Here is a 19,859-nt window from a genome sequence, read left to right on the forward strand (position 1 = left end):
TCCGGTTGGAAGTGGAGACTGGGCTGGGGGGTCCTTATGCCTCTGGAGAGGAAGGGAAGTATGTCAACCCAGAGCTGGATTAGAAATGTAACTAGATGTGAACTGCACCCAGCCTGGAATGAGGAGATTTACTCTGTGGGAGAATTTGCTGTGGGTTGGGGAGAAGGTGTCTGCCGACCAGCTTCTTGGCAGGATGGATCTCTCTGGGGCCCGTAAGAACCTGTCCTCCAGCCAGAGTCACAGAGTCACACTGCCAGCTACCACACTCCCTTCAGGCACATAAGAAGCCCCAAAGCCAGAGGCAAAACAACTATAAATTCAGTGGCTCTGTAGTCATCCTCTAGACTGTAAGCTCACTGTGGGCAGGGAGAGTGTCTGTTTATTGTTATATTGTACAAGCACTTAGTACAGTGCTTTGCACACAGTAAGCACTCAATAAATATGTTCGAATGAAAGAACGAATCGTGTCCAGCCTTCCCAGCCCTGCCTACTGTGTCACTTGTACTGCCTCCCACGCCCTGCCCAATCACTAGGAACAGCTGACATCAACCAATCAGTCAACCAAAGGGATTTAACTGTACTAAATAATATCTTCAGCCTGGACCCAAAATCTATGACAGACTCAACACCACAAGATCTTTCAAAAAACTTGGTACTAGATTAAAATTTGGGAAAGATTATCTTCTGCCAAGGATGATTCATGTGTTGCTTTGACTGAACACAGCAGGATGATGACTACTCAAGTACCCCTCCAACCCATGGAGTATGTGGCTTTGGGGAGCTGGGATTCACTGAAGAAGGATTGAAGCAATGATGTGCCTTAAAAATAGGACTTGGGCCAGATTTGGGGTGCTTAGCACCTAGAGTCTGTGAGAGATAAAGAATTTGCCACTGAGGCAGAGCCCTGCTGAAATCCTGTGGCGACATTTCTCCGTATGCGGAACTGGGCAGAGGCAGCCAGACGAAAGCTATGCGGTTTCTCCTTGGACCATTCAACCAACTGACTGAAGAAAACAAGATTCCTCCACCCCCTCTAGCTGTAAAGTACCAACTCTTGTTATGTTGTTATATTGTACTCTCCCAAGCACTTAATACAGTGCTCTACATCTCTGTGGTGGCCTCTCTGCCCACATCCTGCCTCTGGCCTGGTACGTCCTCCCCCCTCTTATCCTCATATCCAACAGACAATTGTTCTTCCCTACTTCAAAGCCTTATTGGAGACATATGTCCTCCAACAGGCCTTCCCTGACTATGCCCTCCTTTTCTCTTTCACTCCCTTCTGTGTCTCCCTAACTTGCATCCCTTTATTCATCACCCCCCACCCCGGCCCTACAGCACTAATGTACATATCTGTAATTTATTTATTTATATTAATGTCTGTCTCCCCTTCTAGACCGTAAGCTCTTTGTGGGCAGAGAATGTGTCTGTTTATTGTCATACTGTACTCTCCCAAGTGCTCAGTACAGCGCTCTGCATACAGTAAGTGCTCAATAAATTTGATAGACTGACAGTAAGCACTCAATAAATGTGACTGATTGATTGACCGTCCCTGCCCAACCCCAACCCGATCTCTTTGGACCCTTCATCCCACCTCCCTGGTAAATCCTGTTAATGCACCATTCATGCTGTCCGGGGCAACGGGGGTGGGGCAGAGAAAGAGGAGTTGACTGGCTATCTGGTTGCTGGGCAACCAGGTCAACAGAAGCCGGAGCCTTGGTGAAACCCAGAATCCCGCGGAGCTGGGAGAGAAGGGTGAGGAGGGGAAGCAGGTAAGGGTTATGGTCAGATAGAAGGGAATGGTTATGGAAAGACAAGGAATAGATTCCGGGAATGGATCAAAAAGACTGAACACCCGGTGTGGGGAAGGAGGCATGGAGAGAGCCCTCGGTGGGCCTAGGGATGGTGGGTGGGCTGAGTCTGGAAAAGAAAGGGGAAGAATCAATCAGTCAATCAATAAATCAATATTAACCACTCGCTCTGTGCAGAGTGCTGCATTAAGCACTTGGAGCATACAACGGAGTTAGTATACACGATCCCTGACTTTAAGGACTTTACAAACACATGGGAGAGAACAACACTAATACATTACAGGAATGGAGAAGCAACAGAGTTTAAAGAAATCCATATAAGTATCATGAGGGCGGTGGTGAGCATTTAAGTGCTTAGAGCATAAGAACTCAAGTACATAGGTGATGCAGAAGTGGGAGCATTAGGATGGAGAGTTGAGCGATTAGTCAGGGAAGACGTCGTGGAGGAGATGTGATTTCAGTAGCGCTTTTAAGATGGGGAGAGCAAGGTTCTGCCAGACGTATAGGGGGAGGTTGTTCCAGGCAGGAAAGAGGATATTCCAAGCACACTAAACCCTAACAGACTTTTCCTTCCTGGTAAGGACCTCACCAGGCACTAGGAACTGAAAATGAGGATCCCTTTTCAAATAAGCAGGAAAAAAGACCAGCCAACAGCATTTCCTTCCTAGCTGGTGACCCCCAGATATTGCTATCAGGGTGATGCTCACCCAGCAGAATCTGCTATTTGCTGATTTGCAGTCCAGGGGTATTTGCTAGTTTGAAGGCTGAGGGAGTGGCTTGAAGGATGGAAATAAATTTCCAGGTAACTTCTGGAAGTCTTCAGGCTAACCTCCCTCCTTGCCCATTCTCCTCCTAGTGGGGTGTTTCCTGTGGGACCTTAACTCCCAGGCCAACTGAGCTTGCTTTTCAAATGGGAGTAGGCAGTGGGACAGTAGGGGAAATTGAAGGGAGAGGATGGGAAAGGGAAGGGCAGGAAGAGGGGCAGAGTCTATTTGCCTATGGTGGAGCCAACAGTCCGGGGAGCAGCCTGCCCAAGTCCATGTAAGAAGCGGCATGGCCTAGTGAAAAGAACAAGGCTATGGAGTCAGAAGACCTGTGTTTCGATCTTTGTTCTGCCATTTGCTTGCTGTGTGACCTTGGGCAAATTGCTTCCCCTTCTGTGCCTCAGTTTCCTCAACTGTAAAATGAGGATTAAATCCCACTCCCCCACTACTTAGACTCTGAACCCGGTATGGGATAGGGACTGCATCCAACCTGATTAACTTATATCTATCTCAGCTCTTAGAACAGTGTTTGACACATAATAATGAATACCAACAATAATACTGAATAATAATAACCAACTCTTTGATATCGTACTCTCCCAAGGGCTTAGTACAGTGGTCTCAACACGGTAAGTACTCAATAAAGATGATCGATTGATTGATTGACTGACGTCTTGGGTTTATGCCCTTGTCCCTTGCTATCATGTTCCTGCTTTGCAGTTGGAACTCTCTCTGGATCCAGATTTTAAACCTGTCACTCTCTTCCCCAGTCATTTTTTTTCATCGGATTTATCGAGCGCTTACTGTGTGCAAAGTACTGTACTGAGCACTTGGAATGTACAATTTGGCAACAGATAGAGACAGTCCCTGTCCAACAAGAGGCTCACAATCTAAGTTATTTCCACTGGGGTGTAGGCCCAGGACAGAAGATAGAGAGAGCGCCAGTGGAGAGCACTAATCCGAGCTATTGCCCCACCTATTCCTCTGGCCCTGCCCTCTCTCAGGGACTGTGGATGAGCATCAGAGACTTGTCAATGCCAAATTGTAATGAGCTGGCTGAGATTGCGGTCTGATTGGTTCCCAATCCAAATTCTACCCGAATTGGTCCCCCTGCAGACCCATAGGGGTGGCCCTTATAATCAGCTGGCTTAAAGGAAAGAACGTGGGCCTAGGAGACAGGGGACTGGGATTCTAATCTAGACTCTGCACTTGCCTGCTGGGTGACCTTGGACAAGAGACTTAACCTCTTTGGTCCGCCTTTCCTCATCTGTGAGATAGAAATAATTATATCTGCCTCTCCTTAGCTGGTGGGAATCAAATGAAATAAAAAGAATGGAAAGTGATTTAAAAAAATGTTTAAGGGCTATACAAATTTAAGTATTGTTGCCTTTTCCACAGTGCAACCTAGGATCTTTTAACTAAAGGTGGGTCATTTTCCTGGGGTTATGCATTCAACACCACCCCTTTGGGCATTTCTCTCACCACTGAACACTTATTCATATCCTCCTCTGTCCTGGAGTTCCCTCCCTTTTCATACCTAATAGACCACCACTCTCCCCATCTTCAGTCCTTCAAAAATCGTATCTTTCCGAGAGGACTTCCCTGACTAACCTCTCATTACCCCAACTTATTCACCTGCCCTTCTGCGCCACTTATGCATTTGGGTCTGTACCCCTGAAGCATCTTGACATCCACCCCACACCCAGCCCCACAGCACTTCCAAATATATACTTATACTCCGCTGCTTCTCCTATCTAAAGTTTATTTTAATGTCTTCTCCCCAACTAGATCTTAAGATCCTTGAGGGCAGGGACCGTGGCTGATTGCTGTCTACTAGCTTTATTGTATCGTACTCTCCCAAGCACTTTGTACAGGGCTCTGCACACACTAAGAACTCAATAAAGTTCCCAAAAAATTGAGAAGCTGCGTGACTTAGTGGATAAAGCATGGGTCTGGGAGTCAGAAGGACCTGGGTTCTAATTCTAATCCCAGCTCTGCCAATTGTCTGCTCTGTGACTTCGAGCAAGTCGTTTCACTTCCCTGTGCCTCAGTTACCTCATCTGTAAAATGGAAGTTGTGACTATGATCCCCACGTGGGACAGGGACTGTGACCTACCAGATCACTTGTCTCTACTCCAGTACTTTAGTACAGTGACTGACACACAGTAAGCACTTAACAAATACCATAAGAAAAAAAGTAAATACCTATAATTGATAGAATGCATTTTTATGTGATTTGAATTGAATGAGCCAGGTTCCTGCCTCAGCTCACTGGAAGATCTTAAGGTATCTTTATGGTTACAGTAGGCAGCTCAGGAAAGCAATTTCAATGCCATTTTTATCATTTACTTTAAAACTGCCTCTGCACTAGAGAGTAATCCTGGCATTCATCCAAGCAGTTTGGAAGTTAGTTGAACACAACAACCCTCTCGCTCCCTCCCATTCCATCTGGGTAGGTTGACGTGTTCTTTAACCTACATATACTAATTCACTATTCACATTTACTAATGAATAAATCACTTAGGCTGGATAAGATTGCTTAAACAGCACACTGGTCTTAGAGCCTCGGAAATGAGTCACTGGCTCAGATGCAACCTGGCCTGAGGATTTTTAAAGTACAGCAACTTTCCCCAAAACTATCATTTCTCTCCTGAAAGCTCCTAGCACCCACCCAGTTCACTGTTCTCCAGGGGGTTTCTGGGTTCACTGGATTGTGGCAAGAGGGAAGCTGTTAAGCGGGATCCCGGTTTCCTGGATGATCCTTGGCCTCAAGCCTGGACTGTGCCTTTTGGAAGATTAAAAAGCTTCAACTAAGCTCTCAGCACGCACAGACAGCAGCAAGACTTAGGCCTGTCAACTGCCTTTTCAGTTCTAGGATTAGGTTCCTTAGCCAACACCTGTTACCCTATCTCCACTTCCTGCTGGAAGGGAGTTCAAGAAGTAACTGTGTCCTGTGTCTGTTCCCCTGCCTTCAAGCAGATACGTCCCCAGCCCCCCCACCTAATCCATTCCAATCTCTCCGGATCTTGATCATCTCTTTGGCTGTAGATCTCTCAGCTTCCCTTGGTCACCCATTCCAGATGTTCACACCCCCACTGCGTAGGGAAGTGCTTCCTTATGTCTGACTTAAATCTTTCCCGCTGCAGTTTCAGGCCAATATAATCATGTTCTCTCATCAGTTCAGTTGAGGAGCCCTCCCCGTCGGAGACTAGAAAATTTCAATGAAGACTTCCTTCAGCCTTCTCTCACAACCCTAATGGGAAAGAGCAGCAACTCTGGGGAAAATGCAGGCTTAGAGAAGAGTCTTCACGAGGGCCTGAATCGTGAATCCAGGGACTTTGAGGGGTCCTGACTGAGTGACAGCCATCTCTCTGGTGCCTGAGAAACGTTGGCAAATTCAATCAGTCGAACCATAGAATTTACCGAGCACTTATTCTTTTCATAGCACTTGGGAGAGTACAGTAGAGTTAGTTGGAGCAATTTCCTGCCCTCAAGGAGTTTCCAGGCTAGTTCATGTGTCCTTTCTCCTCTGTCAGACAGTATTCTGCAATCTACCTTTCCTGAACTGACCCCGGAATCAGATTAATCCCTAAAAATAAGTAACACGCCACGCCGTGTCTACACAGAATCTTGCAGCCTGGGCAGAATGAACTGAGTTCCGATTCCTCTTCTCCCCTCCCCATCACCAGCCTGTTTGAGTCCTACTACATTTTTCAGCCTCGTGAATGAGGCACCCATCTGGGGTGTAGGGGGTAGAATCCAGTAAACCACTTGGAAGTCAAGAAAGTGGTGGCTGCTGGGTAGTTGGGCTGGAAAGACCAGGAATGAGAGCTCAGAACAATCCTCGAGTGTGGATTTAGAAGACTGACCTGAGCCCCGGGGCCCCAGCCCGTAAGGGAATCACCCTCCCGATGGGTCCTATTTTCCCGGCCCAGAACTGGAGCTGCAGTAGTGAACTCTGGGGTGTAAATACTCAGACAGTCAGGATAAGGTTTTCCATATGACTGAGTCTGGCATGCTATTGACTCCAGAAACAGAGTTGTTTACCCTCCAAACTCTGGCCTCTTGGCTTTGGAGCTGGGTGGGAGGGGGGCGAGTCTCTGACACAGGACAGCGGGGAGTGGGGCCCATGGATTTTGGCTTGGGGTAGGAATCCTGTGCCGTTTTTTCCACTCATTTTTGGGGGCCGGGGAATTCACAGGGAGTCCTGGCTTCTCTTCAAGAGCTGAGCAGGGGGCTGTGGCCGGGAGTGGCCAGATGTCAGCCGTGGTCTGGGCAGCACTCTCTCCCCCGGGACGGGACAAGGAGCTCCCTACTTGGCTCCATCTCCACACTCAACCCTGTTCTGGATTACCTGGCTCTCGGGCGTATCTGTTAAATTCTTATTATGTGCCAAATGCTGTGCTAAGGGCTGAGGAATATGCAAGATAATCATCTCTGACACATTCCCTGTTCCACACAGGGCTCACAGTCTAAGCAGGAGGGAGGGTGTATATTTCATCCTTATTTTACGGATGAGAAGACCGAGGCCCAGAGAAGTTAACTGAGTTGCCCAAGATCACCCAGCAGGCAATAGATAGAACCCAGATCCCCTGATTTCCAGGTGCATGCTCTTTTCCACTAGACTAAAATATGATTGATTGATTAGACCATGCTGTTTCTTTGAACCCAAGAGAGCAGACTTTGTTTTTTAACAGGACTTTGGCTCCTGCCAGGCAGTTCTCAAGGATAGCCTCGAGTAAAACCTATCTGGGGTTTTGAGAACCCTCCCATTCATGTCATTCTCAATCAATCAGTCAATCAATCCTTCATATGTATCGAGTGCTTACTGTGCAAAGCTTGAGAGAGTACAATATAATAAACGTAACAAACACATTCTCTGCCCACAACTCTAAACCACATAAATCCCGGTGTAGACAGGGAAGTGCATTGAACAAATGCCTCCAGTTCAGGGACAGAAGGAAGAGGGGAATAACTCTCATAAGTCCCATGTGGGACAGGGCCTGGTTCCATCTGATAAACATGTATTTACTCCAGAGCTTAGAGCAGTGCTTGACACATAGTAAGTGTTTAACAAATACTATTTTTTAGAAAAGTAGCCTCTCTTGCATGGATAACATTAGATCAGGATCATAAACTTTGGAAACTAAAGTGTGGACAGTCTGCATGAAAAGAAGCAACTCGAATGTGGTTTCCTCCTAGAGCCAGCATTGAACTGAACCTAGGGATTCCTATGTCCTTATCTATAGGGTGGCTGGACATCAGTCAACCCCTCATCTAGACCTCAGTTTCCCCAGAGAGACCAGCAGGGATTTTCCTTGTAGGAACATTACAGAGTTGAAAGGAAGTTATGATACTTTTAAAGGAGCAGAGAAATGAGAGGATGTGCAGAACATTAAAGAAGTTGGAATGGTCCCTTGAGGAAATGTTAAATAAATTGGGGTGGGTTAGCCTAGAATAATGGTCTTCAAGGGATGCTGTCTAGGTGTTCTCCATGACCAGAGAGGAATGGACTCAAGTTTCACAGAGAGAGAGAGAGTGAGAAAGTGTTTCTTTGGAGATTTGAAGAATACCCTGATTGTTAAGGTAATTAAACTTCAGAGCAGGCTACTAAGAAAGAATATGGAGCCTCGCACCCTCACATCACAGAAGGAGTCAGGGGGCTGAGCTAGATAAACTCTGAAAGTCTCTGTCAGCTAAAAGTTTCTAAACGATCCTCTGGATTTTAAGCGTCTCAGAGGTCAAATGGGCTAGAAATTTAATGTATTCCTGTTGAGGAAAATACCTCTGCCAATTCATGGTTGCTGACTGGCCATTCTTTTCCAGGGTTGGTTTTTCATCAAGATATTTGTTTGGAAATAGGATCTGGATTTCTCTCTCTCTCTACCACTCTCTCTCTATCCCCCATTCCCTTTCTTTTTCTCTCCCCCTGCTGATGCTCTCCCTCTGAACTCCCACGCCTTGTCACCAGCTTTTCCTCCACAGAGAATCATGACTTCAAAGGAGGAATAAGCAGATGATCTCCCAAGGTCCAGAGATCCTGTTTATGTGTGTGGATCCTAAGCCATAAAGAAGGCATCCAAGATACACACAGAGTCTCAGAGGCAGAGCAGCGCCTCAGCCCCAGTTCTGTCAATTGGACCGAAGCCCTACTTTTTCGGGGGAACTCAGTTGCCCTAAAAAAACAGGTGCACAAATATTCAGGGCTGGATTATGCCCAGATGATTTTCAGAAAAGCAGCCTGGCCCAGTGGATAGAGCATGGGCCTGGAAGTCAGAAGAACCTAGGTTCTAATCCTGTCTCTGCTCTTGTGACTTCACTTCTCTGGGCTTCAGTTATCTCATCTGTAAAACGGGATTAAGACTGTGAGCCCCATGTAGGACAGGGACTGTGTCCAACCCGATTTTCTTGTATCCATCCTAGCTCTTAGAAAAGTGCTTGTCATATAATACTTAACAAATGCCACAATTATTATTATTTTAATTATAGAAAGGAAGGATACCCACCCTCCCATAATGCAGGGGTTGGGTTCTTGCAGAACTCACCCCATGTCCAGGGTCTTGCCCATGGACACAACTGTTTCTTGCAACACCAGCATCATGTTGTGTCTGGAAAGATACAAGTGTGGGAAGAATGTTACCTAATTCTGCTTTAGCATTCTATAATAACAATAAGAAGAAGAATTGTTGCATTGGTTAAGCAAATACTATGTACCAAGGACTGTACTAAGCACTGGGATAGATACAAGATAATCAAGTCTCCCCCACAAGGCTTAGAGTCTAAGTTAGGAGGGACAACAGAAATTGAATGCCCATTTTTCAGATGAGGGAACTGAGGGACAGAAAAGTTAAGTGACTTGCCCAAAGACACACAGCAATCAAAAAGCACAGTGGAAACACATATTCTGGCAGACAAGAGTGTATATTCTTGGACTTTAAGGGCTTACCTGAGGTCATCCTATCTATAGCCCTTGGCTAGATGGAGATAGATGATTGACTGATAAATTGATAGATGATTGATTGATAGGAGTTGGGTGTAATTTCCATTTGTAGCAGCATTGTGGGCAGGAAAAATGGGCCAATTCTCCAAAATTCCTGAGACCCAGAGCCTGTGTTGTTCTTGGAAGGTCCAAGGGATGTGATATAGTTATTTAGTCATGGTTACAATTGTCTCTGATCCTTATTTGCTGTTTACAGAAATCTGACAGCACACTAAGCACTGGATGGTACAAAGAGGTCTCCGTTTAAACCAAGTAATAAGACATCTGAAAACTGATGCTCTGAACCAGTCCTTATTTCAACTGAGAAAAATAGGGGCTTTCTGGGCCGAGTCTAACCCTGAGATTATAGTGGAAGAAAGGCAATATTCCTTTCTATAGAATTGTATATATATATATTTCCTCTACAGAGAGTTTGTATCCAAGGAAGAAACCACTGGCATTCACCTAGCACTGCAGGTGCTAGAAAGGACAAAAATGTTCTCCTATTATTATGGTTCCTGGATTCTGGATCACAAAAAAAATCATGGCTCTAAATATATATTTGATGATATCCAAAGCAGGGAGAGCAGCATAGCCTAGTGGCAAGAGCACGGGCTTGGGAGTTAGAGGTCATGGGTTCTAATCCCTGCTCTGCCACTAGTGTGCTGTGTGACTTTGGACAAGCCACTTAATTTATCTGCCTCAGTTACCTCATCTGTAAAAATGGGGATTAAGACTGTGAGCCCCACATGGGACTACCTGATTACCTTATATCTAGTCCCAGGGCCTAATACAGTGCTTGGCACATAGTATGTGCTTAACAAATACCATAATTATTATTATTACTATTTTTAAAAACCTCCTCTTTCTGCTAAGTTTTGCTTAAACCAGGTATTTGCTCTCCTGTGCTCCATTTTTACTGGGGATGGTAAACACCATGCCAGGTGGGATTGGGATTTTCAAACCAAAAGCCAGCAAGAATGTTTTAGGCTACCTGCCTCTGGTAATCCAAAATTCAGAAAACTGAAAATAATGGGATTTAGCTATTGCAGCAGCACTCTCCCAGTTTGGTTTGATAATCCAAGTGTTTTTTTCTTGTTATTATGGAGAAATCAGATAAGTCCATTCAAGTAACAGATGTTCAGATTTCTGTTACATCTAAATAAAATTTCAGATCCCAGAAGGAAGTGCACTTTCAGGGGTCAAAAACTAGGAGTTTGAGAATGGAGCTCAGAGATGTATTCCCCACAACGGCTTCTGCATTCAATCCCGCGAGGGCTGGGCAGCTCATTCAGTTTCAGCCTGGCCTGGCCCGGCCCACTAGATCTCATCCTGTGAGGTCCGGAACAGGAGCAGTGTCCAGTGACTGCCTAGGTCAGAGGCCCTTCGACCCCTCCTGAAGAAATCTGAGCTTAGAACAGATCAGTGAGCCCAGATCCTTTCCCCTACCCTGGCATCTTCATTCTAAGGCTGGGTGGCCTTTAAATTCAGCTTTTCAGAGAGGCTTCTAAGCAGGCCGGTTGGGCGGGTGCTCTAACGGACAGTTCAGCCTGATGGTGCCACAGTTTCAGTTCCTGAATAGGGCTAAGTGTTGTAAGAGCAATGTCCTGAAGCAACATACCCCAAAACGGTTTGACTTCAAACCCCTTCCCATGGGGGCTTCCAGGGAGAAAGCCAACTCCCAAACAGTTTCTGGGCTTGGCCCTGACCCTGCTGTTAGGAGCCAGAGATAAGAGTTCAACCATGGGGATGAAAAGAGACCCCTACAAAAGATCACAGACCACTCCCCCAAAGTGTACACCCACAGGAGTACACATACAACCGCCAGCCTGCACCCTCAGAGGCTTCAGGCGCAATCTCCAGACCCCTCCTCCACACCACTTCCTCTTTGCTTTCAGGAACGCCCTAGCTAACTTCCTGCCATCGATCTGAGAGGGTAAGAGAAAACAAGAAAGATCATGCTGTAATGCAAAAACGGCCTGTAGCGCTCTCTCTCCCTCTCTCACGTTCTCTCCCTCCCCACCTTCCACTATTTCACTATTTCCTCTTTAGCCTGCTTCCCAGGAAGCTAAAAATCTTACTGAAGGAATTCAGCAGAAACCCAGTTATCCAGAACAATTTGGAACAGGGATTCATTTGGACAATTGAGATTTCATATAACTGAATTGGGCATGTCCATCTCTAACAGGACCACACCCTGTTGCGTTCACTCGTCTAAAAATCACTCTGTTCCTCCAAACTGGCCTTGAGTGGTATCATCAGTCCCTCAGATAATAGACATTTAGTTCATTTGAGTTCACCTTGGACAAATTTGAAAGCTCTCTGGGCCCAGTTGACAACTTTGGGAGGGCAGCAGCAGGGCACCCCTTCTCTGGAGAACTCTGGGAATGGGGAAGTCCTAGCCAGGACTTAGAGGCAGGAAGCAGGGGCTAAGGAGCCCTTGAAACCCATTCTGAAGCAGCGTGGCCTAGTGGATAGAGCACAGGCCTGGGAATCAGAAGGACTTTGGTTCTAATCCCAGCTCTGCCACATCCCTGCTGTGTGACCTTGGGCAAATCACTTCACTTCTCTGGGCCTCAGTTACCTCACCTGTAAAATGGAAATTAAGATTGTGAGCCTCTTTTGGAACAGGAAATGTGTCCAACTTGATTAGCTTGTAACCCTTGCATTTGAACAATGCTTGATACATAGTAAGCACTTAATAAATACCATCAATCATCATCAAGTACTCTAGGGTGAAAGCTTTTCCCCAGCACCACAGCTGCTTTTATCAAGCTTCAGTCTAGCCCATTTAATACTACTGTTGTTCACTGATGGTAAAAACTGATGGTTTTACTTGATGGTAAAACTGGAGACGCAATCATTCTGAGAATCTCAGAGAAGCCAGGAGTGCTGCCCCAGGTTAATAGAGAAACCACAACAGCAGGATTAAGATAGTCTTCACTTCACCCCCAGTAGGCTTCCTGGGAATCTCTTTATCTTCTTGGAAGTTTCAGAAAGTTTCCCGATATTCCCTGCTATTTCAAACAAAAATTCAGGTGGGGTTCGTATTCTTGTCCATTCCTCCTTGAGAAGTGGGGAGGCTGATCATAAACACGAGTGGCTGGTAATATTTTTGATACGTTTCCCCATCTCACCCCCCCTTTTTCACTGAACAGTTGATGAGTCACTACGTATATATTGAGCACGCAGAGGTTAGAACAGGGACCTGGGTTCTTGGAATCCATTTAGAGAATAGAAATGGTCCCTAGAGTGGTGTGCAGTGGATTCTTAAAGTCAAAAACGTGTCTTATCACATACCACGAAAACACAAAAATAAATCTCAGCAGATAATTTTCCCAGCTTCACTGTATCACTTTCAAGGAAGAAACAAATATAGATCAGCAACCATATTCATCCTCTCTGTTGTTCTTAATAGTAACTATAATTGTGATGTTTGTCACTATGTGCCGAGCCAAGGGGTAGATACGATTCAATCATATCAGACACAGTCCCTGTCCCGAATGGGGCTCACCATCTAAAAGGAAGGGAGAACATTTATTTAATCCCCTTTTTATAAAAGAGGAAACAGAGGCACAGATAAATGGCTTGCCCAAGGTCATTCAGCAAGCAAGTAGCAAAGCCAGGATTAGCTCCTGACCTCCTTCCCGTGCTTTTTCCATTAGGCCACGGCTGCTTCATGAAAGCTGATTCGAGTGGGGAGAGAACAGAGGTGATAGGATGGGTGGATACAGAGCATCCTACAGCTGTAATCCCCAGTGATTAGAGTTTAGAGACTGAGACAAGACCATCCCTAGAGCCAGGCTGGAGCCTCCTAAAACCTAGCATAGTGGGTAGAGCACAGGCCTGGGAGTCAGACGAACCTGGGTTCTGACCTGGCTTCACCACTGTCTGCTTTGTGACCCTGGGCAAGTCACTTCAATTCTCTGTTCCTCAATTATGTCATCTCTAAAATGGGGTTAAGATTGGGAGTCCCACGTGGGACATGGACTGTCTCCAACCTGATTAGCTTAGTTCTACTCTAGTGCTTAGTATAGTAGCTGGGACATTGTAAGTGCTTAACAAATACCATATATTTAAAAAAAAAAAAGGCTATCTTCCCTGAAGCTGCCTTCCTCTTTCTAGAGCTGCAGGTCACCCCAGTAGAGCACCTGGGAGATGGCAGAGGCAGAGCCGAAGAAGGAATCCTCAAAACACCACAGAGCACTGACCTCCAAGGACCTGGTGGCTCCGTCAGTAAAGCAGATGATCCGATATCATATGTTTGTCGAGCCCAGTGAGTTGCAGAACGAGGCCAAATTACTGTCCAGCGGCAACTTCCCAGAAGTCCACAAGAAAATTTTAAACCTGAACACCTGGCAACCTAGAGAGTCTGAGAAGGAGAGGCAGGCGCAGCAGATCGGGGTGCTGAGGGCCGCGGAGGCCCGGAACCGAATCCGTGCTCTGCGGCTGCGCTACGTCCACATGAGGGTGAGCGAATCTGTGAAGGCCCGCAGTGGGCCCACACTGTAGCATAACTGCAGGAAGGCGGGGTGACCTTGGTGGCCAGCAGAGAATTTGGAACCTCCATCTCTGTCCCTCTTCCGACCGGGTTCCATCTCAGAGGTGGACCCTCACACTTTTTTTTAAAATGGTACTTGTTAAGTGCTTACTATATGCCAGGCACTGTACTAAGCATTGGGGTAGATGGAATATAATCAAGTTGGACGCAGTCCTTGTCCCACGTGAGGCTCACGGTCTAAATTTGAGGGAGGAGGATTCAATCCCCATTTTATAGACAAGCAGTAAAATGACTTGCCCAATATCACAGCAAAAAGTGGTGGTGCGGGATTAGAACCCAGGTCTTCTGAGTCCCAGACCCCGGCCATGCTGCTTCCCTATCAAAGCAAGTAAGAATAGCTGGGGATCCCTGAGATGTGGGCTGATCAGGCGGTCCCAGCTCAAGGACATTTTTTAAATTATTTTCTAAAATTTCCCAAAGCCACTTGCAAAATGCTGGGACTGTTCTGACATTCAGAGCGACTGGTCAGCTCAAGCACCAGAGAGAGAGTTCAGGAGGGCAACTAACCCAAGATTCCCTCAACCATTCTGGTGCTACTCTCAGAGACAGAAGACCAGGTTGGGTGGACCAGTGGTCAGTCCTCTACACCGAAAGCTTGTTGTGGTAGGAAACTCGTCTTCCAACACTGTTGTTTTATACTCTCCCAAATGTTTAGTACAGTGGTCTGGACATAGTAAGTGCTCAGTAAATACACTGATGATAATAGCACTGTGGCCCAGTGGAAAGAGCCTGGGCCTGGAAGTCAGAAGGACATAGATTCTAAATCTGGCTCCGCCATTTATCCGATGTGTGACCTCGGGCAAGTCGCTTAACTTCTCTGTGCCCCAGTTCCTTCATCTGCAAAGTGGGGATTAAGGCTGTGAGCCCTAAGTGGGATAGGGACCTTGTCCAACACAATTATCATCAATCTACCCCAGTGCCTGGCATATAGTAAGCACTTATAAGGAAACACCATGGCCTAGTGGATCGAGCACGAGCCTCGGAGTCAGAAGACCCTGGGTTCTAATCCCTGCTTCGCCACTTTTCTGCCGTGTGAACTTAGGTGAGTCACTTTACTTCTCTGTGCCTCAGTTACCCCATCTGCAAAATGGGAATTAAGACTGAGCCCCATGTGGGACAGGGACTTTGTCCCGCCCAATTTGCTTATAACCACCAGTGCTTAGTACAGTGCCTGGCACATAGCAGGCATTTAACAAATATCACAGTTATTATTTTTCTATGATATCTGTTAAGGTCTTCCTATGTGCCAGGCACTGTACTAAGTGCTGGAGTAGATACAAGGTTGGTCCCAATCCCTGTCCCACGTGGGGGTTCACAGTCTTAATCTCCATGAAGGAACTGAGGCACAGAGAAGTGAAGTGACTTGCCCAGGGTGACACAGCAGACCAGCGGCAGAGCTGGTATTAGAACCCAGGTCCTTCTGACACCCAGGCCCAGACTCTATCCACTAGGCCACGCTGCTTCTCACTATTATTATTATCATTATTATGACCTCAGGAGTGGTTTGGATCTTGCCTGGCTTCAGGTGGATGGATTAGATGCCTTCTCCGAGTCCTGTCAGGCCTCAGAGCAATTGGTCATTCATGACCAACAAAGGGGGAAGGAGCTGGGAGGGAGGAAGGAGGAGTCAAGATGGGGAAAGTACGCTCCATCAATCATAACAACACAGTTGGTAGAAACTATCCCTGCCTTCAAGGAGTCTGTAGTCTAACAGAGAAGCTTGCAGTCATGCTGAAAGATTGGGTAAAGCAGGTGTTGGGGCGGCGGGGTCCGGGCAGACAAGAGATGGGGTCACAAAAGAGAAAGAGGAGACAAGGTGGCAACAAGCTCCCAGCATCCCCCCTCTACCTAATCTCCACTTGGGAGCAGCTCGACCAGGACTCAGTTCTGTCAGACGTCGGAACGGTCATTCGTTGGGCACTTAGCAGTACTCCCGGAGGAAGATTTGGCCAATCCCAGCAAGCATCCTCTGTAAATCTTCCCAGAACTCACCACCCACCAGGAGACAGCTAAGAAGGTCAGTGGGCCAGAGGCGCTTGAGAGCAGGAACAGACTAAGGTTTTTCTACCAGGTCATCTCATTCCTCCCCACCCCCATTTCTCCCAGGGGATGGGAGGGGAGAGTAGAGGCGTGCGCTCTAGGGAGGGAGGCTTGAGAGGTTGGACTGGCAATGACCTGTATCCCCAAGGGTTTTCCCCAACCTACCTCAAACCCACCTTCCAACATGGGTTATACTTTTCACAATTATTACTCATCTTGGAAATGCCAATTCCACTCGACCTAGCTCTCTGGCTCCTGGCAGAGTACAGTGAATGGCCCAGGTTCTCTTCTTTCACTTGCCCCTAGGCTGAAGTTTTCAACACGGTTCCCTGTGGGGAAAACCCTCACACCAGCCGAATTGTGGAAAAGTTTCTTATTTTAGACCACGAAACCTCAAAAAAGATATTTTTCCCCCTCCTTGTCCCAAAAGAAATGATATCATCCTTGGCAAGAGCAGTTACCATGGCACTGAGTTTATTTATGACTCTGAAACTAATAGGCTATAGTTAGCAGCGTTGGACAAGGCCTGCCTCCCCTGCTCTCCAACTTCTTCCCTCCTTCCTTTCTTCTTCCTCCTCCTCTTCCTCCTCCTCCCCTCTCACCCCAGGCCCTCTGGAGAGCAAGACAGAGCACCTATGGAGGGCACACTTGGTTCTGTCGTTGCGGTAAACAATGACAGCTTTTGCTGATTCTCTAGGACTTGGCAATCCCCAAGCTAAATACGGACAAAGATGTTATTTCCTCAACACAACCAGGGGCTTGGCAGGGTTCTCTCTCAGAACCTATTGAGTGAGGGGTGTGCGTTTGCAACTGGGCTTGTTTGTTTGTGTAAAAGCTAAGGGGGGTGGCAGGGAAGAGGAGGAGCCTGGGAGCTGGGACCAGAGGAGGGACTGGAACAGCTCTAGCTTCACCAGACCTCCCTCCTCTCCTTCTCTGCCCTCCTTTCGAGCAGCCGTAGCCACCTCCCAGAGGGAGTGCCGAATGGCCCCGGTGGCCCCGAGAGCACAATCAATCTCAGTTTGAACTTTCGGCCCAAACCGCCCACCGAGCTCTGGGTAGTGGTCATTTTTAGCTACGGATATATCACATCTGTCTCCAATTGCATCTATTTCTACATCTATATTTCCTACTCAAACATGACCTTGTTCGGGGTCATATTAGAAGGACAGGCTGAAGCAAGACTTGGACCAAAATCAATTCAGAGGGATTCTGTCTTCCAGTCCCCGGATCCCTCTCCACAGAGAGATTCCCTGGTCCCCTCCATGGCATCAGCCTTCTTCTACCCCAGCTCAGGCAGATCCCAGCCTTGATCTGGGGATCTGATCTGGTGTGTTGCCTGCTGCTGGATTAAATTCTTCAATTGGGAAAGTCTCGTGGGTCAAGGCAGCCATGCACATGATCATTCCCCAAGGAGGGCAGAACCTCTGCCTCTCCTTTCAGTCCTGGATCGGACTCCCTTGGAATGTTGTGTCCTTGGGCAAGGAGCCCTGTCAGTGTTTGCTCCAGTTCCATCAGATCCAGGGCAATGAGGTTAGAGCAGGGTAATCTATGGTAATGGAGTCAGGGAGAGGACAGGCCACTGAAGTCGTAACAGATAGTTCAGAATTCTAATTTTAGTCATTAGTTACAAGCTCGTCTCCCACCAAGCCTTTCACCAGAACTTTTAATATGTAGGCTAGGTCTACCCTGGAATTCCAGGGGTTTTAGGCCTCCTCTGCAGGGTATAGTTACTCATAAAGAATTCTTCTTCAATGAAGGGTTTCTGAGAGGTAAAGACCAAGAAGCAGATTGAGAAGCAGCATGGCCTAGGGGGTAGAGTAGGGGCCTGGGAGTCTGAAAGACCTGGTTTCTAATGCTGCCTAAGGCCAGTTGCCTGCTATGTGACCTTGGGCAAGTCTCTTCTCTGTGCCTCAGTTACCTCATCTGTAAAATGGGGATTAAGACTGTGGGCCCCAAATTGGACATGAATTCAACCTGATTACTTTGTATCTATCCCAGGACTTAGTACAGTGCCAGTCACGTAGTAAGCACTTAAATACCATTAAAAAAGAAAAGACAAAAGAAGTGGACTACCAAGGATTCTCAGCGTAATGCTAGGTTTTCCTCTTGATTCCTGGAACTACAATTTCCAGAAGCACTCATCGGGGTAGAATAGAAGTTAGCCCCACCCCTTTCTCCTCCCCAACTTCAAGCTTCTCAGAGGGATGAAGCTTTGCTGGGTATCTGGATGAAAGAGAACCAACTGCAAGAAGACTTTTAATGTGAATTTCTCCTCCTCTCCCTGCCAATGCCCTGTTCCCTGCCCAATCTCTGGAGGAGATACTAATAAACTGTGAAATAGTTGATATGCAGGAGGCTGGGAGGGAAAGGAGGGGAAGCAAGTGACCTGGCTAAACCAAAGCCTGGACGATTGGCCCCTAAATACTTGAGCGTGAGATGGTCACCATCATCAGAGGGGCAGGAGCTCTGCTGAGGTGCTGTGATTCCCGAGCTCTACCTGGCTTACTTAGTTTTCTAGGTTGTTCTTTAATCACAGGCCCAGGAAATCAAGTACCTGATCATCAACCAGGAATCAGCACAGGCTGCTCTGAGGTTGGAGGCGTTACTCCTGCCATATATGAACCCCCAGAAGCTGCCGGACGACTTGGACCAAAATCAGGTCGGTCACCACTAATCTCTCCGCTATGCCCGGGGCCAGTTGACAAAGAGAGGGGCTGAACGGGATGGGAAAAGTTTAGAGGAAATGGGTTCAACAGATGCCATGACCCTCTGGTTCCAAGTGCCGAACAGCCCTCAGCGATACAGGCGGAAGAGCGTGCAGGGGAGAGGAAAGGGAAGAGTTGTCCCAGTCCACAAACAATCTAAAGACTAAAACTCCCAGAATTCATTTTGACCTCCTCTCCCTTTGATCCTTCTTCTTGAATGACTGAGTGTTTCAGAATTGAGTTTCCCTGCACTTCTTTACCCCAGGTGAGAGGACTCGGGCTGGGTGGGGGGAGGGCGGGGGGGAGCCGACTGTGGTTAAGGGCTACACAATGAAACTAAGGGTGAGTTGGGTTCATTTCTCCCCCAGAGGGGTGGAAGTTGGGGGTGGGAGAAGGGAAGGGGGTCAAGCCTGTCAGCCATCCATTTCCTTGCTTTACAGAGAAGACGAGTGGAATCCATCCTGGAAGACACCGAGGGCCTTACGTTAATGCGGAGGACCTGAGAGGGGGTGTGAGAGAAGAGGAAGCAGAGGAGAGGGGGAGCCAGGGGATGGAAATGGATGGATGCAATACCCCTTGGCCTTCCCTTCCTTCCAATCCCCACCAACCCAACTCCCACTCCCTTCCTCATTCCCTCCCCCTCCCCATCTTAGCCATCACCAGCTGATGATAAAGAATCGTTGATCAAGCTGTCTCAGTTTTTCTGGGAAATGTCAACCCACTAGAGAATTATTATAATCATTAATAACTTTGCTATTTGTTAAGTCCTTACTATTTGCTTACAGTACTAAGCACTGGGTAGAAACAAGATAATCAGGTCGGACACAGTCCCTGTCCCTCATAAGGCTCACAATCTAAGTAGGAGGAGGAACAGATATTGATTCCTCATTTTACGGATGAGGAAACTGAGGCACAGAAAAGTTTAGTGACTTACCCAAGGTCACACAGCAGGCAGATGGCAGGGGTCAGAACAATCACTCATTCAGTGGGATTTATTGATTG

The 19,859-nt window shown here is 47.1% G+C and overlaps 1 protein-coding gene across 1 annotated transcript; it reads left to right on the forward strand.

The window, feature by feature from the left end:
• The first annotated feature begins 1,692 nt into the window (after nt 1–1,692).
• LKAAEAR1 (LKAAEAR motif containing 1) lies at nt 1,693–19,545 on the forward strand. The gene is made up of 4 exons (XM_029071033.2): nt 1,693–1,769; nt 13,677–14,021; nt 18,689–18,811; nt 19,298–19,545. The coding sequence occupies exons 2-4, from the start codon at nt 13,710–13,712 to the stop codon at nt 19,358–19,360; spliced, it is 498 nt and encodes a 165-aa protein (XP_028926866.1). The 5' UTR covers nt 1,693–1,769; nt 13,677–13,709; the 3' UTR covers nt 19,361–19,545.
• The last annotated feature ends 314 nt before the right edge of the window (nt 19,546–19,859 follow it).

Source organism: Ornithorhynchus anatinus, chromosome 8, assembly GCF_004115215.2.
Source record: "Ornithorhynchus anatinus isolate Pmale09 chromosome 8, mOrnAna1.pri.v4, whole genome shotgun sequence".
Taxonomy (NCBI): Eukaryota; Metazoa; Chordata; class Mammalia; order Monotremata; family Ornithorhynchidae; genus Ornithorhynchus; species Ornithorhynchus anatinus.